The following is a 23,168-nucleotide window of genomic DNA, read 5'->3' as shown; positions in this document are numbered from 1 at the left end:
AGGGAATGGTCAGGCCACACCTTGAGTACTGTATACAGGTCTGGAGGCCTCATTTCAAGAAGGATGTAGGGCTGCTGGAACGAGTACAGAGAAGGGCAACAAGATTAGTGAATGGAACAAAGGGTTGCTCTTGTGAAGAAAGGCTTAAGTTTTGCAAATTACAGAGTCTGGAGAGTAGGCACCGCGAGGTGATCTGATAGAGGTGAATAAAGCCTTGAATGGTTTGAGCATTCTCAATGCTGATGGGATTCTTCCTCTTGCTCAGAATAATCACCTGAGAGGGCATAAATTCAAATTGAGAAAAGACAGATGTGCGGAAATTTGCCTTTAGCCAGCGGGTAGTTGATTGGTGGAACAGACTTCCATCACTTGCTGTTGAAGTTGATAGCCTAAATAAATTTAAGGCTCAGCTGGACAGGTATTTTGAACGAATGGAGGGATGAAATGGGTGTGGTGTTTTTTTTGGCTGATGCTGAATAAGCTTGCTTTCTTGCACCATATGCCTCTACTAATGCTGATGCTATTATGAAGAAAGTGTAAAGAAGGTTTTGTTTAATCATATTGAATCTACAGAATACACCAGAAGTGAATTCTACGAAATGGATAAGGCAGGTAGTAATATATGGTAGGATAACCAGGTAAGAGACGAAAAAGGAACAGATAGTTTCTAAGAAATGAAAAGGTGACCAAAATTTTTTATTTTAATTACTTACCAACTATCTGTTCCTTTTTCGTCTCTTACCCAGTTATCCTACCATATATTACTACATGCCTTATCCATTTCATAGAATTCACTTCTGGTGTATACCGTAGATTCAATATGATTAAACAAAACCTTCTTCACAATTTCTTCTTAATATATATACAAATATGTATACACATTATGGCTGTAGAGTACGTTTTGCTAATGCAGTGTCCCTGATCCATAATCAACACTATCTTCATTTTTGCACTCTATTATTACTTAGCTTCTTAATATTATATATATATATATAGAGAGAGAGAGACTGAATTTGGGAGTATGAACCCAGGTGTGAAAAAATTCCATATTTTAGGTGGAACTGAACAGAGTAAATAGTTATTTAGAAAAAAATTAATACTGAGAGTGAAAACAGTTTTTTTACACAGTGGAAGCAATATTTGTGATGTGTATATGCCAAGGGAAGGCAGTCAGAGTGATCCTAAGACTGGAATGATGAGCAGAAGAACAATAGCCTCTTTATTTAAACCTAGTTAACTTCATTCCTTCTAAAACTCAATTTTAGAAAGACTGAAGTTAAGTAGGTTTTCTTCATCCCCCATCAGAAAATTACCAGTAGATTGGCATTTAAAGAATTAGCATTGGCATTAGTTGAGGCATATGATGCAGGAAAGCAAGCTTACAGAGCATCAGCCAAAAAAAAAAAAAAAAACACACACACCTCCCATTTCACCCATCAGATCATTCAAAATGTTTTTCTAGTTTAGCCTTAAATTTATATAAGCTATCAACTTCCATGGAAGTCTGTTCCAGCAATCAACTACCTGCTGGCTAAAGGCAAACTTCTGCACATCTATTCTACAACTGTCTTTCTTCAATTTCAATCTGTGCCCCCTTAGGTTCTTAATCTGGGCAAGTGGAAGTATCTGAAGCATTGAGCCTGCTCAAACCATTCAAAGCCTTGTACACCTCAATCAGATCTCCTCGCATGTGTCTAGTCTCCAGATGCTGCAACTTACAGAATTTAGGCCTCTCCTGGTAAGAGAACCCCTTTATTCTTCTCACAACACGAGGCTGACAATGGCAACAAGAGAAGCTCCATTGGAGAAGAGATTATTTCCAAGTTGTTATCTGAGGTGACTAGAGCTCCACCAACATTATGTGTGTGCTTTCCAGGGTCTCGAGCTGGACATCATCATTCTTCTCTTTCTTCGTGATTCTCTTCTACTTCTCTCTCTCAGGGGTAATTCAGAATTTTTTTGGCTGTTGCAGCATAAGCCTCAGGCTTCCTCGCACCATATGGCTAATAATAATATGAATAAAATGGAGATATTTTAGGATACCGTAGCACCATGTGGTACCAAAGGCCTTCTCTATATCAAGGCATATCATGACAAGATGTTGATTTCTGGTGAATGCATTTCTTATGTTGGATTCGGCTTTGGTCATGAGGTCTAGGGAAGATCTGTTCTTCAGAAAGCCAAACTGATTATTACCAATTATGTTTTGGGATTCAAGGTACCAGGTGAGTCGATGGTGAACTATTTTTTCAAAGTTTTACTTAGACAGCTGGTTAGAAAAGTCCATAGTTGTTAGGAATTGAATAAACTTTTCCAGGTTTAGGTATGGCTATTACATAAGAATGCTGCCAGGAAGTAGGGACTATATGTTCTGAGAATATGCTATTGTAAAAGTTTAACAATGAAGATAGTGATTTCTGATTGAGGTGTTGAATCATTATATTGTAGATTCCACCAGGACTAGGAGAGCTATTTCTTGAGGTATATATAGATTCTTCCAGTTCAGATATTGTGAGAGTTTGGTTATAGGGTAAAGGACATGTAGCTTTGAAGTTCAGTTTCCTTTTCTCAGCTTCAGCTTTAATTTTTTGAAAAGATGGCTGATATGCAATTGAGACGGACAATTCACAGAACACCGTTCCTAAGGCATTGGCAATTTCCTCAGCAGATGAGATCTCCTTCCCATTCCAATTAATAATAGGAGAAGTCAACATATGATATTTACTATTTAGTTTCTTTATTTTTTCCCAGATAATTCGGGTATCAGTATCTTTGTTGATTGAGGAGGCAAATTTTATCCATGAGTCTTTTTTCGCCTTCCGCTGGATATAACGAGCTTTGGCTCTCAGTCTCTTGAAGTTAATAAGGTTGACAGTGGTGGGATGTTTGTGGAAGGTGTTCCATGCTGCATTTTTTTCTCTTTTCACTTTGTTACAATCACCATTCCATCAGTGATTGTTATGTCGATAGTTTCTTATTTGAGACTGTGGGATGGCGGCTGTTGCAGCTGTAAGTATGTGCACTGTGATATGATCGGAGATAGTGTCCATAGCAGAAGACTATGATGTCATCATCAAAATATACATGATGGATAAATTTCGTCCAGTTTGCTTTGGAAAATTTCCATTTTGTTTTTGTTTCAATTTGTTTGGAATGGGTGGTTTGAATACTACAGATCAGTGGATAGTGGTCACTGTTTAGAGGATTGTCATGCACTGCCCACTCTATAGTTGGGAAGAGGATTGGAGAGCAAATTGAGAGATCTATTGTACTGGTTGACCTAATAGGAAAATGGATGTAAGTGGGTAAGCTAGTATTCAATAGTGTCAAATTCTCTCGGTCAAGTAACATTTCAATAAGTTCACCACGTCCATCTGTGACCAGAGAACCCCATAATGGATCATGTCCATTAAAATCTCCTAGTAAACAAATAAGAGATGGTAATTGAGAAATTAGATTTATCAGTTGCTGAAATGTACATGATTGGTTCAGCAGAAGATAAATTGAGGCCAGTGTCAATGTGATATTGATTACTATACGGGTAGCAACAGCTTCTAATGGTGTTTGCAATGGAATGTGCATGGAAGGGACTCCTGATTCCACTAGTATAGCTACTCCTCCATGGGGGCTGTTAGTTTCAGATTGATCTTTTCTGAAGACTGTATAGTTTTTGACTGAAATGGATATTTTTGTTGTTAGATTCGTTTCTTGTAAGCATATGGCAGCAGGATGGTAACGGTGAATTTGTTCATAGATATCATCAATATTGCTGTGAAAACCTCTGGATTTCCACTGTATGATTTGTTCCATTATTTGGTTTTGTGAGTGGAAGAGGAGTCTCTGCTTTTTGTGAGTGGCTTGTTTATATCTGTTAGGTTTTGATTTTTCTTTTCTTGAAAAATTTGGGCATCTTGAGTCATCGCCTTCTTCCATATCATCATCTGCACGTATCTCAAGCAGATCTGAGTTGGTGGTATCATCTGTGTCCGTGTCTGATAGGGGAGATTGCTTCACCTCAACAGGATCACATTTCTGCAATTTATCCACTGCTTGACAACGGGGAACTCTCTGGGATGGAATTGTCAATGGTGTATTATTGCATTGGTCTACTACATTTGGTGGAGATGGATGCTGGACCGAGAGGACTGATCGGGCCCAGTCTGAGATCGATGTTTCTGGAGGGATGAACACTTCCGTCTGACATGCTACAGCTTGGTGACTGCAACTAGCAGAAGCATAGGTGCAATTTGGCATACTTAATTTTACTTGTTTTCTTGCCTCTTGGTAGGAAACTTTATTTTCAGTTTTGTACTTTCGTATTTTTTCTCCCACCTTCCAGAAATCACAATCTTTGGAACATGCCGGATGGTTGCCCTTGAAATTTGGACACTGAGGGGTTGAAGCCTTACAATTCTGTTTGTGTATGAGTTTTACACACACAGTTTGCACATGTTGCGTCTCCATGGCATGCTGTCTGAGAATGGCTGAATTTCTGGCATTTGAAATATCTTAGGGGGTTTGGGATATGTGGCTGAATGCGACAGTTTAAATATCCTGCCTCGACTGAAGCTGGTAGGTTTGGAGAACTGAAAGTTAAAATTATACTCCGGGTAGGAACTAAACTGCCATCTTTTTGGATCATGATGATCCTTTTCGCCTGAGTGACTTTTTGTTCTTTAAGTTCCTGGACTATTTCATCTTCAGGAATGTTCAATAGATCCCATTCAGTGATCACTCCCTTTGAAGAATTGAGGGTGGTATGTGGTGTGATTTGAAGTGGGATTCCCCTCAAGGATGTAAGATATAATAATAGTTCAGAGTGTCAAGAATTGGTGATCTCTATTAATAAATCTAACGATTGGAGATGTTTCACCATTTTTGGTGACCCTGCAGCATGTTCAAGGCATCTCTGAATGATGAAGGGGGAGAGCTTGCTCACAGGTTGTGTTGACAGAGAATGTATTATCAAGAATGCTGGTAATTCTTGTCTGCCAGTGTCTTTTTGCGTTCTCTTCGAGAGAGAGAAATCATGGTCAGTGTCATGGTTGTCATTTGGTTGAGAGCTCTTTGGCTCTAAATGAAGAAAGTCATTTGTATCCATCTCTGCTCCTCTTAGCCCTGAGAGTTGGTTTATCCCACAGGTTATCGGCCCCACCACATGGAGGCAGGAGCGGTGCCACCAGTGACCAAGCGGTTGTTTAAATTAGTAGGGTTGGTTAATAATAAATATAAAGACTAAGAAAAGAAAGGTGGATTTCCTTTCTTGGTTCTTACTTTTGATCTCTAAAGTGCAGAACCACTTCAAGTAAACAAAGGAATAAGCACACTAGAAAAGAATCAAAACTATCACTTTAGAGAGCACTCTATATATCACAGTAAGAAAATCACTTGTCGCTATCGCTTGGCACTTGGGAGCCTTTAGAGGAGGTTAATGGGCTTCAATGTACAAACTTTGCACTGGAGATGTTCTGAACTCACCTAGTGCTGTTCTGAGAGCTGAACATTGAATAGGGTTGAGGCGAGAGAAAGTACTCTCCCTAGCAGAGGCGAAGACAGGTGCGCTATAGTCCAGTTGTGATCTGATTATGGTTCTATTTAAATGAATCAGGCTGTAATGATCTGCTCCCCATGTTGTGGCTGATAAGACTCTGAGTATGTTCAGTTTTTTTTTGACAAGTAGTCTGGAGATGTTCAATGTGCTTTTGGCAATTTAACTTACTGTCAAAGAACAATCTTAGTAGACGAATACTATTAGCTATGGGAAGATGATGGTTATTCAAGTGCAGCTCGGGTTCAGGATGCATATTGTGTCCGGTACAGAAGTGAATGGCAGTAGATTTCTGGCTGGACAGTCTATAACCATTTTGTGTCATCCATGTCAGGATGCGATTGATTGATATTTGTAGTTGGCGTTCAATGTAATTATTATTATTATTAGCATATGGTACAAGGAAGCCTAAGCTTATGCTGCACCAGCCAAAAAAAAAAATTCTGAATTACCCAGAGAGAGAGAGAGAGAGAGAGAGAGAGAGAGAGAGAGAACAAAAATCAGAAGGGAATCACCAAGAAAAAGAAGAATGATGATATCCAGCTCAGGACCCTGGGTGTGCCAAGCCCATACTCACCAGATGTGAGCCCCTGGGGTTATGCATGTTTTGAGAATGACAAGAAACTATGAGATCGTCTGCAAAAAGGCATAAATCCATAGTTTTTTTTTTTTTTTCGGAATAAGTTCAATTATATGATTCATTCTCATTGCAAACAAGATGGCGCTGAGAATAGACCTTGAGAAATTCCTTCTTCTTGGATAAAGATTTTAGAGAGGGTTCCCCAATAACGAACTTGAAAGGATCTCTGTTGAATGAAATTTTGGATAAAATATGGTAAATTACCTCCCAGGCCAAGAGAAGGTAGATCCTTTAAGATGCCAAAACACCACATAGTGTCAAAGGCTTTTTCAACGTCAAGACAGACCATGACAAGATGTTCATTTTTGAAGAAAGCATTTCTGATATTTGTCTCGTGATCATGAGATCCAATGAAGATCGGTTTTTCTGGAATCCAAATTGGTTGTTATTTATCAAGTTTTGAGACTCGAGGAGCCAAGTGAGACAGCAGTGTATCATTTTCTTGAGAGTTTTGCTGAGACAGCTGTTAAGGGATATCGGCCTGTAATTTTGAAAAACAGAATGATCTTTATCTGGTTTTGCAATCGGTAGTACATAAGAATGATGCCAGGAACTTGGGAAGGTATGTTCAGAAAAAATTTGATTGTAAAATATGAGCAGCAAAAAGAGTGATCTTTGATCTAGATTTCGGAGCATTACATAATATATCCCATCGGGGCCAGCAGCAATGTTTCTTGAGTTGGTAAGAAATTGCTGTAGCTCAAGCACGGTAATTGGTTGATTATAAGATAAAGCAGAATTGTCAGTGAAATTCAGTCTGGATTTCTCTGTAATGGTTTTACATTTTTGAAAAGATTGATCATAAGTGTTCCAAGAAGACAACAGAGAAAATACAATTCCCAGTGCATTTGATATATTTGTAGGATTAGAGAGCTCTTGTCCCTTCCAGTTCAGTAGTGGGGTAGATAAAGGTGGAAGTTTACTGTTCAAACATTTTATTTTTCTCCAGATTAATCTCATGTTGGTATTTTTATTAACTAATGAGGCAAATGTAATCCAAGTTTCTTTTTTTTTTGCTTTGTGTCTGATATAATGAGCTTTAGCTCTAAGCTGTTTATAGTTAATAAGATTGGAGGTGGTAGGATGTTTGTGGAAAAGGTTCCATGCCTTGTTTTTCTCTCTTTTTCATTGTTGCAATCTTCATTCCACCAGTAATTTATTTTTTGTCTATTTCTTACTTGATATTGAGGAATGGCAGCGGACGAGGCTGTCGGCATTTGATTCATGATGTGCTCGGTAACACTGTTGATGGAACCGTAATGAATGATATTGTTGTCAAATGAGATGTGCGTTCTGTATTTTTTGTCCAGTCACCCTTGAAAATTTCCATTTAATTGGATTTTGTGTTGGAAAGGAATAGGATGTTTGAATTTTGTAGATTAATGGATAATGGTCGTTGCTATAAGGATAACTCAGAGATACCCAATCTATACTTGGAAAGAGGATTGGGGAACAAATGGAAAGGTCTATTGCATATGTTGAACCTGTAGGGAGATGCACATATATAAGAGACCCAGTATTTAGTAATATTAAATTCTGTCTATTGATCAGCATTTCGATAAGCTTACCTTGTCCGTCTGAGATGGGGAAATCCCATAATGGATGATGTGCATTAAAGTCTCCTAGTAAACAAAACGGTGATGGTAACTGCATAACAAGATCTTCAAGTTCCTGAATAGTACATTGATGATTAGGCGGAAGATAAATTGAAACCAATGTCAGAGTAATACCATTAACAACATGCATGGCAGCGGCTTCTAAGGATATTTATAATGGAATGCATCTGGAGGGGATGCTTGAATCCACGAGTATCACTACTCCTCTATGAGCACTATTGGTGTCAGCTCTGTCTTGCCTGAATACAGTGTAGTTTTTGATTGAAACTGAGACCAGAGATGCCAAATTAGTTTCTTGCAAGCACATTGCAAGAGGTTTGTAGTGGTGAATTAATTCATGTACATCATCTATGTTACCTCTACATCACCTCTACAGTTCCATTGGATAATATGTTCCGTTATTTGGTTTTGTAAGAGGAAGATGAATCTGTCTGCTTTTTATGCGTGAGTTGTTTATAACCGTCAGGTTTAGATTTTTCTTTTCTGGGAAAATTGGGGCGTCTTGAATCATTTTTATCTTCTATATCACCATATGCACGTAATTCAAGAAAATCTTCTTGGTTGGGCATATCATCAGTATCCATTCTTGTTGGTTGTGGTTTTTTCACCTCCAAAGGATCTGATTTGTGCAATTTTTTTCCACTTTAGTGTGGGTTAAGTTTTGAGTTGGAATTGTGTGTGGCGTATTATTACTTTGGTCCACTAACTGTTATTCAGATGTAGGCTGAGTCAATAGTACTGATAGAGCCCAGTCAGCGATCGATTTGTCGGGAAAGACTGACACTTCTGTCCGACATGCTACTGATTTGTGACTATGGGTAGCCGAAGCGTCTACCCATTTCTACCTTTTCAAGAAGCTAGAAGCTTCTTGAAAAGATACTTTATTTTCAATCTTGTATTTCTGTATTTTTTTTCCTAACTTCCAGAGATCAGAATCTTTGGAGTATGCTGGATGATTGCCCTTGCAATTAGGACACTGCGGGATTTGTGCCTTGCATTCTGATTGAGTATGAGTTTTGCAACCACAGTATGGACATGTTGCAATCTCCACAACATGCTGTCCAGGAGTGACCAAATTTATGACATTTGTAGCATCTTAAAGGGTTCTGGATAACGGGCCAAACACGGCAGTTTAAATAATCTTCTTTAACTGAGGGATGGTAGATTTGGTGAGTTGAAGGTTAAAATTATGCTCTGTTTTGGGACTAAGGTGCCATCTTTTCGTATCATGATTCTCTTGGCCTGAGTTACATTTTGATGCTGAAGTTCCTGGATTATTTCTTCCTTGGAAACATTTAATAGGTCCCATTCACTGATCACTCCCTTGGAAGAATTCAGGGTGTTATGTGGAGTGGAGGGCACCTCTGTGGCCAGGAACAGCACTGCGTAGCACACGCTTCTTGATTAGACCGGGGTTCGAGCCCATGACCACCAAATACGGAAAGTTCAGGAATGACCACCGCATATCCCTGGAGCAATATGGGCCTAGTTGCTAATGCTCCTAAACAACAACATGTGGAGTGACTTCAATTGGAATTCCACTTAAAGATGTAAGTCTTAACAGTAGGTCAGAGTGTCTTGGGTGAGAGGTCTCTATTAGCAAGTCACCAGAATTTCTAAGGAGTAAAGGAGTAAGGATTGAAGACGTTTCATCATTTTTGGAGATGCTGCTGCTGCTCATTTTCAAGGCATCGTTGTATGATGAAAAGGGAGAGTTTGCTGACAGGTTGTGAAGACAGAGAAAGCTGGAGGTTCCTGCTTGTTTGCATCCTTTTTTAGTCTTTTCGACAGCGAGAATCACAATCAGTTTCATGGTTGTCATGTTGAGAGCTCTTTGGCTCTAATCGTGGGAAATAATTAGAGTCCATGTTTACTTCTTTTGGCCCTGGGAGAGCGACTTTCTTCTGCCAGGTTACCGGCCCCTGCCAGTGGAGGCAGCAGCGATGCCACCAGTGACCAAGTGGTTATTAAGGTTAGTAGAGTAAGTTATGTTTAATTTAAATACTAAAAAAAAGAAAGGTAGATTACCTTTCTGGGTTCCTACGTCAGACTTTATGCAAAGAACCACTTTTAGGGAACAAAACAGAAGAAAATCACACAACAAAAACTAAATCTATATCATTTTCAAAGAGCACTCTATAAATTGCAGAGAAAAATCACTTATCACTAGGGGCCACATCAATAGGCTAGAGATGGATTTTTGACTCATCGGAGGATATTGGTGACTGGAATATTGCCCAGTTTGCTCAGATATTTTCCCATTTCCTGCAGGGTTGAGCTAGAGGAGCCTGTGCTATTAATATGTTGCATACAATTGGGAAGCGACCACTGCCTATAGGCTCATTAGCAATATACCACTCTATGGCCAGTACCAATAGTGGAGAACAAATGGAGAGATCTATTGCTGAGGTATGTCCAGTTGGTAGTTGAACATGAGTGTGTGTGCCACTATTGAGTGTGGCGAGGTTTAGTGCTTCTAAAAAGCATTTAATGAGTCAACTCCATCTATCTAATTTAGGATTGCCCCATAAAGGGTGGTGCCCATTGAAATCCCCTAACATACAGAGAGGCGGAGGTATCTGCATGAAGAAATCTTCAAGATCTTTTAAACAGTAAGTATGGTTTGGGTGTAGGTAGTTAAGACTAGTGTTATTGCAATATGGAGAGTTATATGCATAGCAACAGCTTCTATTTCAGTTTGAAGTAGAATATGTTTAGTTGGGATCTTTGAATTTATCAGAATTTCTACATCATCATGTGCAGCATTAGCTGTATTACAATCTCTTTGATAAAGGCAATAGTTCTTTATCGAAGGAAAAATTTGTGAGGTTAGGTAAGTTTCCTGAAGACAAAGGACAACTGGTGTATATTGGTTAATTAGATCATGGATATCATCTTTGTTGCAACAAAAGCCTCTGCAGTTACACTGTAAAATACAGGGCATTATTTGTATTTAGTTGATGGAGCTGAATCTGACTGTTTTTTGAAAATGACTGGCTTATGATGTTACAATTTTGGTTTAACTTTTTTGGGGAAAACTGGCCAATCAGTGTCCATCTCTTCTTTGGCATAGATTTCTAAAATAGGATTTTCCTGTATAGGTGTGCCACCTGTGTCCTGAATATTTTAAATTACATTTGAGTTTGTAATATGGGACGTGGTAGCTCTCATTGGAGGAGGAGATGCCATTGGTATTGTCAGAGGAGCATTATTTGCTTGGTCTAAGAGTTTGAGTTGTTGCTTATGTATACTTGGTTGTTGCTCAGAGAAGATATTTCTAGCCCAATCAGAAACTGATTTATTAGTGGGAACTGTGACATCGGTGTGAGTGGAGACTGTTTGATACTTTTTTTATGGCATTGGCATAGGTAATATTTTTGTTTATAGTAGGTGCAACTAGTTTTTTACTTTTTGGTAATTGATTTTGTTCTCAACTTTGTATTTTACTATTTTTTTGCAAAGTTTTCCACATTTCACATATCTTGGAATATGCAGGATGACCACCTTTGCAGTTTGGGCAGACAGGAACTCCTCTGTATACAGCTTGTGAATGGCCATACTTTTGGCCTTTATAACATCTTAAAGGGTTGGGAATGTAGGGGCAGATGCAGCAGGGTAAATAATCTGCTTTTACAGAAGAGGAGCAGTGCTGTTGGTGGCCAAACGTAGAGGTCAGTACAGTCAGTAAGGCTAGCTAAATTAAAGAAAAAGATACTGTTCTTTTTCTGGGCTCTTCTTAGTGATTTTAACAAATTTGAGCTACTGTAGAAAACAAATGAAAACTCATTCGTTTGGGAGAAAAATGCTCTATAAATGCACAATTATCACTTGGCCATGGAAATCTTGATACCCAGGGCCTGTGGAAATGGATGGGCTGAATAATTCAAGGGGGAACCAGACAAATTCTAGGAGGGTGAATTCTAGATGGGTGAATTTTTTTTATTTTTTTTGGTTGATGCTATAAAAGCTTACTTTCTTGCATCATTTGCCATTTCTACTACTACTACTACTGCTACTACATTTTTTTAGTATGCAGTTCGGGATTTTATTTTCTGCAACCATGATCAATCTGCTCAACATTTTTCTGCTTGGATATTGAGCAACAGATCCCACAGATTATTTTGTTTTCAAGCAATCAGTGTTCAGCTTAATGTGCTGAATAGCTGCAGGTAAACAGAAGATGATGTATCAGATTTTGCCAAGTTATCACTGGAGAAAATACTAGATTTTTTTTTGTGTGGCTGGCTTATAACATTTAGACTCCAATTTGTCTATTTTTCAAGAAGACAACTAGTGTCCATATCTTCTTGTAAATAAATTTCTAATATTGAATCTTCCTATTTGTATAAGTCATCTGCATTCATTGATATGTCCTGAATATTATTCAGCACATCTGAATTTAAACTGTTGAAGCAATCATTGGAGGAGTAGCTATTGCCGATATTGCCAAAGGATTATTACTCACCTGATCCGAGAGATTAAGTTGCAGCCAAGAGAGAATGGCTTGAGACGAATCAGAGGTTGATATATTAGTAGAAACTGTGACATCAGTTTGAGTTGTGATTGTCTGATGTTTCTGCACAACACTGGCACAGATATTACATTTGGGTATACTAGCTGCAGTTAGTTATCTGCTTCCTGATAACTAGTTGAACCTTATAATTTACTATTTTTTTCTCATGTTTCCATCTTTCACATGTCTTAGAGTATGCTGGGTGGTCCCCTTTGCAGTTGGGATAAGTGGTTGCTGTCACCAAACAGTCACTTTAAATACGATCTGAAGACTAACAGTTGGAGCAGGCAGGATATTCTCTACTAGTTGTTTGAGGGAATCTATACTTTTGGCATTTATAGCCTCTGAAATAATTATGAATGTAGGGGTGAATGTGGCAAGGCAAATAACCTACTTTTACAAGGGTAAGTTGGGGGGAATGCGAGAATAATATTCCTCGTAAGTTTATCATTTTTAAGTATAATTTTCGCGGTCTGATTTACATTTTATTCCAGCAGCTCTTAGGTTATTTCTTTTTACATGACATTCATTAGATCCTAACTGGACATAACACCCTTATCTGTATTTAGGATTGCATGTGGAGATATTTTTACTTGAATTCCAGGAAAAGTTTGCAAGTTGGAAGAGTTTCTCAGAGCACCTGTGATTCATAGCTTCTACTACTAGGTTGCCTAATTGCAGTCTATTGACCATCTTAGGTGATCTGCACCTAAGAAGAGAGAGAGAGAGAGAGAGAGAGAGAGAGAGAGAGAGAGATTACAAAATATGGGCAAAATTCCTCCATCTGGTCAGCTTCAGTATTTTAGGATTGTAATTTTCAAGTTCATTGAGGTATCATTCTATGTTGGAGGTGAGCAATGATTTAAGCAGTGGATAGAAATCTGTATTCGTTTTGCTCCTTCAGCCAAGGGAAAACTTGTTTCACTCAGGTTTACAGCCTTGCTGTGTTAGAGGCAGGAGCTTTGTCACCTACAATCAGGCAAGCAAAGGTGTTGTAGTATGTTGCAAGTAAGAAAGCCATGAACTTGCACTAGATATGGCTTGATCATAATTGATTGGCTCTGAGGCCACAGTAAATGTGCTTAAGAGTAGGATGACACCTGCAAAAATACCCCTGTCAGCTTGAATCCTGTTCCTTAGACTATGAGGGAGGGAGCATCCCATTGCCACAGATGACCTTTGAAGTGTACCCACTAGCCAACTAAACCTGGGTGAGCCATCCCAGGAACTCCTATCTTGCTGATATGGAAGCCAATATGGTGTATTGAAGCTGGGCCCATCAACCACCAAGTCTCCATTCCCAAATTTTCATAGATCAGTGCATGGAATTCGTTGCAGATGTTAACTAACCTGCAGGACTAGCAGCATTACTGAAAGGTTCCCCCTCATTATGTACAGGTATACTTGTCTAAGGGATTCACACACACTGGTGGAATTGATTATCAAGTTTCCAGCTGTTGTTGTTGTCCTATGAAAAAGATTAAAATTGTCAGGATTCATAGGAATTTTAATATTTTTCAGTTACTGTGGACCCTAAGGGATGTCCACTGGAAAACGATGGATAAGCTCAGGAATGGGATGCCAGAGCTACCCAAGCACCATATTTATACATCTACCAGCCTGAATTCTGTCTCTTGGAACATAAGGGACAAGATACAGGTTGGTTGATGTGCAGGTAAATTTCCTGTCTTCTCAAAGCAGAGCCAAAGTCATGTTTTGATGCTGGTCTTCCCTTAACCACCAGGATCCCTTTTTTCTGAATTTCCACAGGATTCCTGTTATCCTGTGGAAATTCAGAAAAAAGTTATCCTGAAACCTAAGCTGTGTGCATTAGATACCCATGGTGTTAATCTGGAGGACCAGCAGCATCCCCCACAGGTCCACTCAGCACATACAGATGTTTACATTGAAAGGATTTATGCCGGTAAAGGTCAGTAATTTGTACACAGCATTAACAGAACTAGTTTAATCTGAGACTTTATGGCAGTCCCACTTTGCAATTATGCCTTTTGAATTGTTAAGAGTGAAGAGCCCTTTGGGCATCTATCTGATATTTTCTTATGATTTTAAACATCTCACTATTTTGAGAGAGCCAGCAGCACTTTTTGCTGCTGGCTCTCCCAAAATAGTTAGATAAATTTTTGCTAGTTTCTTGCACATATGATTGAGGTTGTTAGGTTGTCCATGCTTGCTCGTGTTAGCTTAGGGAGAGAAGACCTTTCAGGGATTTTATTAGAGAGAGAGAGAGAGAGAGAGAGAGAGAGGTTTAACTATAAATTCTTTTCTGTAATGATGCAGAATACTATTCTATAGGAACTCACTATAATCACAGTTATCACTTGGTCACTAGAAAGCACATGTTCTTCTTACAGTAATTAAACAAATCAGTTAAATCAACTATTCCCATCTGAAACACTGAAGGATACATCACCTAGTTGAAATAAACTTTGTATGGTTACAGTTTATTGTGAATGTTAGGTGATATATCCTTGGAAGTTTCGGATAGAACTATTTGATTTTCAAAATATGAGTTTGAAAGGTTCATCTTTTCCTTTGAATACAAAGCAAATCAAATGAAGTAAGCAAATTTAATGGGAAGGGGGATTCTAAGATATATGTTCTTGATTTTTTTTTTTTTTTTTTTTTATCATTCGAAAGCATAATACATTTTAAACTGCACTTGCTGTGAAATAGAGTTATGTTTAAAAAATACAGTAAGAATTATAAACATGTTGTACAATGAATTAATATATAAATGACTGAAAATTAAAAAAATGATACAGAATATTACCTCCTTCTGAACAGCCATGCGTAAAGCTGACATCATCAATGGCAATATCTGTTAAATTGTCTCTTCCTCTTGTAGCTTGAAAAACTACTCGGTATGGCTCTGAACTTCCTATAACAGCATGAGCATATAGCCATTCTCCTCCCTGTTCACCTAATTTATGCCACATTGGCAGAATTTGTCCATATATTCCCTGAGTGAAAACCTAAATAAAAAAAAAGAAATAATACAAATAAATTCCCTTGGACTAAAATTTCTAATGTCTTCAGCTCTTACTATCAGAATGGACCATTCCTTGTTTATTTTTTTAGTAATTTCCAGATTTCTGAATGGCTGTACTGCTTAGCTTACTGCTGCATAAAATCAGAGTGTACTGAAAGGAAATTTTCAATTAAATAAAAATTTCTGTTCATTTTGTCATTCCCTTGGAATGGATGCTAATGCGGAGTCAGTATTCTGGAATGGTACTCAAACTACAGAAAAAGAGAGTTGAGTTAATGGAAGACTTGATATTGTCTAATTGTTTACAGAACTTGAACACCAGTGTCATTCGCCAACGTGTGTGACTCCTCGTGGGCAGTCACCTATATTGATATTTCTTCGGCAATAACTAATACTGCCTCGAAACTTGGGAATTGGCAACTTCATACCAGTGGTCAACAAGTGACCATAATGCCATAGCATTTTCATTGACAGATGACACTTGATGTGGGCACCTCCGTAGCAAGGTGGGAAGGAGCAGCAGTGCGTAGCACACACTTCTTGATTAGACTGGGGTTCGAGCCCGTCACCAACAAATACAGAGGATGTGGAAAGGTCAGGGAATGACCACCGCATATTCCCAGAGCAATATGGCCTTAGTTGCTAATGCTCCTAAAAATCAAAATAACAACATAACAACGACACTTGCGGTAAAAGGACTGATAATTTGGATGTCTTAAGATATCATACCAGAGCTGCAGATTTTTGATAGAAGAGTTAAGCATCTGCTTTCACTGGATGAATTGGATATTATGGAATCACTTAATATTGATGATCAGGTCAATTTTATTCAAGACAGGATATTACAGGCTTGTGACGAATCCATTCCCTACTGTAATCCCACACGAGCGGTTGCTTTATAAACTGCAACAGGTTGGAATCACTGGGAAAATCCTTAGATGGATAGCAGGATGGTTTCATGGCAGGAGGCAGAAGGTTGTGATAAATGGCTATTCCTCAGATTGGGTTGATGTAAGAAGTGGGGTTCCCCAAGGATCAGTATTAGGACCACTGTTGTTTATAATTTTCATAAATGACATTGAAGGGATAGAGGGTGGGGTGTGATGTCTAAATTTGCAGATGATGTTAAAATTGGTAGAGTAGTTAATGATCACTGTCAAGCTGAGCTTCTTCAGAGAGACCTAGATAGACTTCAGGAATGGTCAGAAAAATGGCAGCTATGCTTTAATCCAACAAAGTGTAAGGTGTTACACTTGGGAAACAGTAATCACAAAATAACTTATTCACCTGGTGGAGTTCAACTAAACTGAGTACTGGAGGAAAGGGGCTTGGGTGTTATGATACCGTCAGACATGAAATTCTCTGAGCATTGTAAACAGGTTGCAAGGAAGGCCCATGGTGTTCTATTGATGATCTATCGAATTTTTGCAAGTAGAGATAGGGACGTGATGATCCCATTATATAAGGCTTTCGTTAGACCACACTTGGAATACTGTGTTCAAGTATGGAGACCGCACCTAAAGAAAGACATCCAGCTTCTTGAAAGGGTGAAAAGACAGGTAACTCGCCTGGTGAGATCGGCAAAGGGCGCCCTTATGAAGAAAGACTTTGAATATGTGGACTGCAGAGTTTGGAAACTAGACACCTTAGAGGAGATTTGATTGAGGTGTTTAAGGCTCTGAGAGACATCAGTAAAATGAATGAGGACGAAATTTTCAAGATTATAAATGATGCTAGAACTAGGGGACATAAATTCAAGTTACGGGGGGAGATGTTTAGATTGGACTGCAGGAAGTTTTATTTTAGCCAACGAGTTATAAATTACTGGAATAAGTTGCCTACGTGGGTGGTAGAGGCTGACAGTTTTGGGAAATTGAAAGGTAATCTGGATAATACCTTCAGGTGAGGGAAACACATAGGATGATAGGTTTAATTTCCTTTTCTTTTATTAATTATTAGTTTTTTTTTTTTTTTTTTTTTTGCTGGTGCAACATTAGCCATTGGCTTTCCTGCACCATGCAGCCATTATACTAGTAAGAGGAAACCTTACCATGTCCCCATGGTGGGCAAATGTTCTCTCTAACCTGAAGTCCCTTACTAGATGATTTAAAAGAGAATATCAAAGAGCCACGCAAAGCAGAAATTATTCTATCTTGGAGATATTAATTCTGCAGAATAGATATAAACAAGCAAGATGTCAGTACCACCAGGAGATCTACAGACATAAAAAGTCTTCATGGGAGAACTTGGTCAGTTACCAGGGAAATAGTAATCCTTGGGGAATGTTCTACAAGTTAACTAATAATAAACCACTACTGGGGAGAAGCCTTTACTTCTGTGAAGACTGCAGAGAATTTGGACACTGGAACATGGGACATTACTAAGAAAAAGATTTTGGATGTTATTATCCACCAGGATGACATGACTACTGAATTGCAGGAGCAACTTAACATCAAACTTAATAATTCTAATTAGGTTGGTTGGTGAGCCAGATGAATCTCCTTTTACTAGGGAAGAAATAGACTCTACAATAAAATCTACATGTTCAGGGAAATGCCTGGGGTTTGATGCTACTGAGGTGGTTAAAAGAACCTGAAAACTAGTTTCTGATTCAATTCTGAACTTGTTTAACTTGTGCCTAAAGGATGCTACCTTTCTTAAAGCATGGAAGAAAGCCGTTCTAATCTGGACAAGCCTGATGATGATCCGTCGTCAGATAGGCCTATCGCCTGGGTAAGCAGCATTCTTCCCAGAAAATTTTGCCAGCCGGGCGGCATCATGAAGTATGAGGTGGGGGATGTATAATACTTAAATAAATAAATCTTCATTTGTCCTACCAAGATACATAAGTGTTACACTGGTGAGAGACAAATTCCCTTCACTGCAGTATATGCCAGGGGATTTACATATAATACAATATAAAGGAATAAAACTACACAATGACTGAATACACTATAGATGTGGTATACTTGTTCACTTAAGCACAGCATTGAGTCACATAGTTATTCCGGAATGCACAGAACTATTAGGCGACAGTAGCCTGAGTGAACCACATCACAGTTTGTTTCCTGTACTTCGGATCTTCTATTAGCCTTTCGAGGTCAATTCCAATTTGAGATAAGCAGTGGATTGATTCCAACGCTATGTCTGGTATGAGCCTATCAGCCATCTTCAGTCTGTTTCTTTCATCCTCAGGGATTTAAGCCCCAAGGGTTCACATCTGGTTTTTATGGGAATGACACACCCAGGGTTCTGAGTTGGATATCATCATTCTTCTCTTTCTTGGTGATTTCCTTTTACTGCTGACTGACTCTCTCTCTCTCTCTCTCTCTCTCTCTCTCTCTCTCTCTCTCTCTCTCTCTCTCTCTCTCTCTCTCTCTCCCCCTTATCAGGATTACTCAAATTTTTTTGGCTGCTGCAGCATAAGCCTCAGGCTTCCTTGCACAATATGGCTAATAATAATAATAATAATTTGCTGCCTCTTAAGACACCAAATTATTATTATATGGTGAGATGTGCCACTCATATGCCACTCATGTGCCACTCAGATGTGCCAGAAGCAAGGTGAAGAGACCATGCCAATCATCTTTATTGTTAACAATTGTTTCCAGACAATGGCATCTGGTAAATGCTGATGGGGGAGATGGTATTTATTGTTGGCCCACTTCAGCAGGCAGAATTCAGTTGCATATATTCTCCTAATGTGGGTAGGGGTGCCTGACGCCCACAATTCAGCACCATACAATATGGCCGAATATGCCGTTCTTCCTATATATATCTTGCGGTTGTTTCAGTTTGTTTCACGTGCAAGAGGTGTTGCTTGGTTATCCAACATAGATAGTTTAATCTCTTTACAAGCACATCATCATGGGCATTGAACATAAGTTTGGTGTCAAATATTATTCCCAGCTCTCTATGTGTTGTGACAATTGGGATAGACGTCCCATTTAGTTCTCTCTCAAAAAATCACCTACACTCGTAGGTGATTTTTTGAGACAGTAAAACATCATTACAGTCTTCTGTAGATTTAGGGCTAGGCCAAATTTTTCTAAGTATATTAATAGCTCCATAAGCTTATGATTGATCTGGTCACACACTGCACTGTTAGACAAGGTCAGTTGGATGGTCATCAATATCTTAATATCATTTTCAAAAGTGTACACATCATCCCTGCCCATGCAGAAAGGCTCATCATTGCGATAAAAAAGAGTTCGGATAAGACGCTACCTTGTGGAACTCCTGCATTGGAGGATCTGACTGTCTGTATGCAAATAAATGGATCGCCAAGTTAGTAGGGACTGCAGGAGCTTCAGCAAGTTTCCTTTTATTTGGAAGGCATGCTGCAGCAGACGTAGTAGGGCATGTACATTGAGACTATCGTTTTTGCAATATTATACAATTTTCTGTTATTTAAATATGTGACTTAAGCAATCGAGAGCAAAAATTAATTGCATAATTTAGCATTATATGTTTCTGTCGCATTGACCTTGATCGCATAGTATGTTCGAATTAATATTTATCGAGATCAGTGAGCAGTACTGTATCATACTGCAAGAAGTGCTTAAATTTTAGCAGGGGGGGGGTCAGTTAAATTTACCAGGCGGTGGGCTCATTTGATAGGTCCTGGGGAGAACAGTAGGTAAGTCTTAAAAAACGTCATAGCTGGTCGACTTATGATGGCTTATTCTGCCAAGGGACTGTCTTCATTAACCCAATACAGTTTTACAAAAGGAAGAAGTACCGAAGATGCTGTCTCCAGACTTCTAACTATTAGAGAGCAAATTGACATGCAATATCTTCTGGGTCTCTTTGTGGACTTCTTTGACACACTTTGGTGGCAGAATGCTCTGGAGAGGTTCCAGGAGGCCCAGGTATCTAAACCTATATATAAGCTTCTTAGTAGTTATTTCTTGGACTGCACCATAGTTGTGAGAAGTGGTGCAATAAAGGTATCCAGAGAAATGTCTGCAGGGGTCAATATTTGGACCCCTGTGTTGCAATCTCGTGTTCGATTCCTGCCTCAATAAAAGCTTTAATAAAACTAAAATGGTTGCTTATATTGATGACCTGACAATACTGATTAGTGGAAATTCCAGGAAGAATTTTGCTTCATTATGATATCCACTGTCCTGGAAGAGACAGTGGATATCATAATGAATAAACTTTCTGATTGGTCGGGGTTACATAAACTGCAAGTTTCTACAGCAAAAATGTCACAAATGCTAATTAAAGGTAAACCTGACTGAGGTCATCTTGCCATAAAATACAGGAATCAATCCATTAAACATACACCCCAGGTTAAATATCTTGGTGTGCTTTTTGATGATGGCATAGTTTTTTGTCTCATACTAAATATCTCAGAGAAAAATGCAAGGTCATCCTAACCATATTGAGACAAATAATGAGGCAGGACTGGAGTTTAAACGGCCATACACCAAGACTGTACTACAATTGCATATTTTTCTCTATTGTCAAATATTGTGCAGGAGCTTGGGGATACCGGGCTAATAAAACTGCAATAATAATAATAAGATGTACTACAACTGCATATTTCTCTCTATTGTCACCTATTGTGCTGGAGCTTGGGGATACTGGGCTAATAAAACAACTTTTACAGGCACAAACAGCTGCATTACTGATCATGTCCCATGCATGCAGGACAATATCCACCTTGCGCATTTGGTCCTGCAGGTTTTGCTAGGACAACTGCTCCTCCATTATGAGTGCAGTATAGATATTTCAAATACCATTTAAAGAGGTAACATTAGATGACATTCAACTGGATTTAACAGTGTCTATCACTCAGGAAAAAAGAAGACTAAGAACCACATTTGTGTCAAAATAGCAGAAAGGTTCGACTTCTGCAGAAGTAGGTGGTGTGACTAATGAGTATCTACTGACAGTTAGGGAGATTGCTAAGAAGAATAAGCTTTGGTTATCTCCGTTATGTTACCTTTCTCTTAAGGGGCAATGAGAAAGGTAACATAACGGTCACCTTTCTCTTAAGGGGCAATGAGAGCCTTAACAGTGAACTCCATAAACTCGGCCTTTCAACTACAACACTTCGTCTTTGCAGATCCGATGAGACAGTGGCCATATTACATATGATTGCCATTACTACCATGATTTATGACTTGAACTGGACCTAGCTGTTACCAACTTTATCAGAGAAAACAAATAAGAACTGATACTAACAAAGGATGTATCTATTCACTGTTCGGGCCTTCAAAAGAAGAGAGGAACTTTTGGAACAATGATTATTGTTCAGCTTATCTAATTTCATCAAGTATATTAATTAAATACCAGCCAAGTAAGCTTCTTTGTCCTATGCTCCTTCATTGAACTTTGAAGATTCCGGAAATCAGAGGGGTTTGCCCGGGACTGCACCAGTGTGATTACTGTATATGTTTTTTAGATTTTATTGGGGTTTTAACTTTTTAAAACTGATTCTTTGTCCTGATAATTAACTAGAATGGTTAGATACCACTTCATGATTCAGTGCTGTGATCCATTAAAGATACCATTCCTGTCGAAACGGTCCTGTCTCGTATTATTAACTGCAGACTCTACGATCTTAAGAATTTTTTCACACAGATTCTTTCTCAAGAATGATATTAGCATTAGTTGAGGCATATGATGCAAGACACTCTGGATGTTCATCTAGACTATCAATGTCCACAACAACAGATGGAAGTCTGTTCCGGCAATCAACTACCTGCTGGCTAAAGGCAAACTTTCACACATCTATTATACAAATATCTTCCTTCAATTTGAATTTATGCCCCATCAGGTTCTTAATCTGTGCAAGCGGAAGTATTCCATTAGCAATGAGCTGGCTCAAACCTTCAAGGCCTTGTACACCTCAATCAGATCACCTCACAGGTGCCTAGTCTCCAGATGCTGCAACTTGCAGGATTTTAAGCCTCTCCTGGTAAGAGCACCACTTTGTTCCTCTCATCAATCTTGTTGCCCTTCTCAGTACTTGTTCTAGCAACTCTACATCCTTCCTAAAATGAGATGAGACTTTCAGACCTGTACACAGTATACTCAAGGTGTGGCCTGACCAATGCCTTATACAAGGGTATAATCACTTCCTTGTCTCTGCTAGAAAAATTCCTATATATCATTGACAATACACCATGAGCTCTGTACAGCTCCTCGATATATACTTTAAATTCTGGTCATTCACATTTGACACACACCACAGTGCAAACCAGCATAAAATGCTTCCAGCCTGAATCAAATTGAGGTAGTAGCTTTCCATACCAATCATTTCTAGTCCTACTTAAAATTAGCATTTAAAATTCAATAAATGTACCAAAACACTTTGTCTTACATGCCCCTACATGCACCCTCAGCATGTTACTAACAATACCAAGGAAACTATATTCTGCAAATGCAGCAATGTCGTTTACCTCATTACATGCCTTATGTAATGAGGTAAACATGAAATATGTTGGCCAAACTAGTAAGAAGTTGCATCATACACTCAACTTCCATAGATCAGATATTAATAACAGTAGCTACAATAACCATATTAACTCGGAAGAGGAATTAGAATATGGTTATTGACATGGGAGACAGGAGGAATTTTTCATGCTTAAATTAAAAACCCTTTATCCATTGGGCTCAACAATAAGTTTAACTACAAAATAATTAATAACAATATATCAGATATATGTATCTATGACAAATTCCAAATTGTCAAAGGTCTTACAAGAAGTGCAAACCTAAGAGTCCCAGGAGCTCACGTGAGTATGGGCTTGGCACATCTAGGGCCCTCAGCTGGATATCATCATTCTTCTCTCTCTTTCAGGGTAACTCGGAAATTCTATTTTTTG

The 23,168-nt window shown here is 38.7% G+C and overlaps 1 protein-coding gene across 1 annotated transcript in view; it reads right to left on the bottom strand.

The window, feature by feature from the left end:
• The window catches only part of LOC150078523 (MAM and LDL-receptor class A domain-containing protein 2-like), a 765,548-nt gene that overhangs the window by 116,991 nt on the left and 625,389 nt on the right, over nucleotides 1-23,168 (bottom strand). Inside the window, exon 26 of the mRNA XM_090384594.1 lies at nucleotides 15,109-15,310. Coding sequence (XP_090240720.1) covers nucleotides 15,109-15,310 — 202 coding nt within the window. The remainder of the gene's footprint in view (nucleotides 1-15,108; nucleotides 15,311-23,168) is intronic.

Source organism: Mastigoproctus giganteus, chromosome 11, assembly GCF_048544385.1.
Source record: "Mastigoproctus giganteus isolate SK-2022 chromosome 11, ASM4854438v1, whole genome shotgun sequence".
NCBI classification, from domain to species: Eukaryota; Metazoa; Arthropoda; class Arachnida; order Uropygi; family Thelyphonidae; genus Mastigoproctus; species Mastigoproctus giganteus.
The sequence above is the reverse complement of the archived record's forward strand: the minus strand, read 5'-3'. Positions and strand labels throughout refer to the sequence as shown.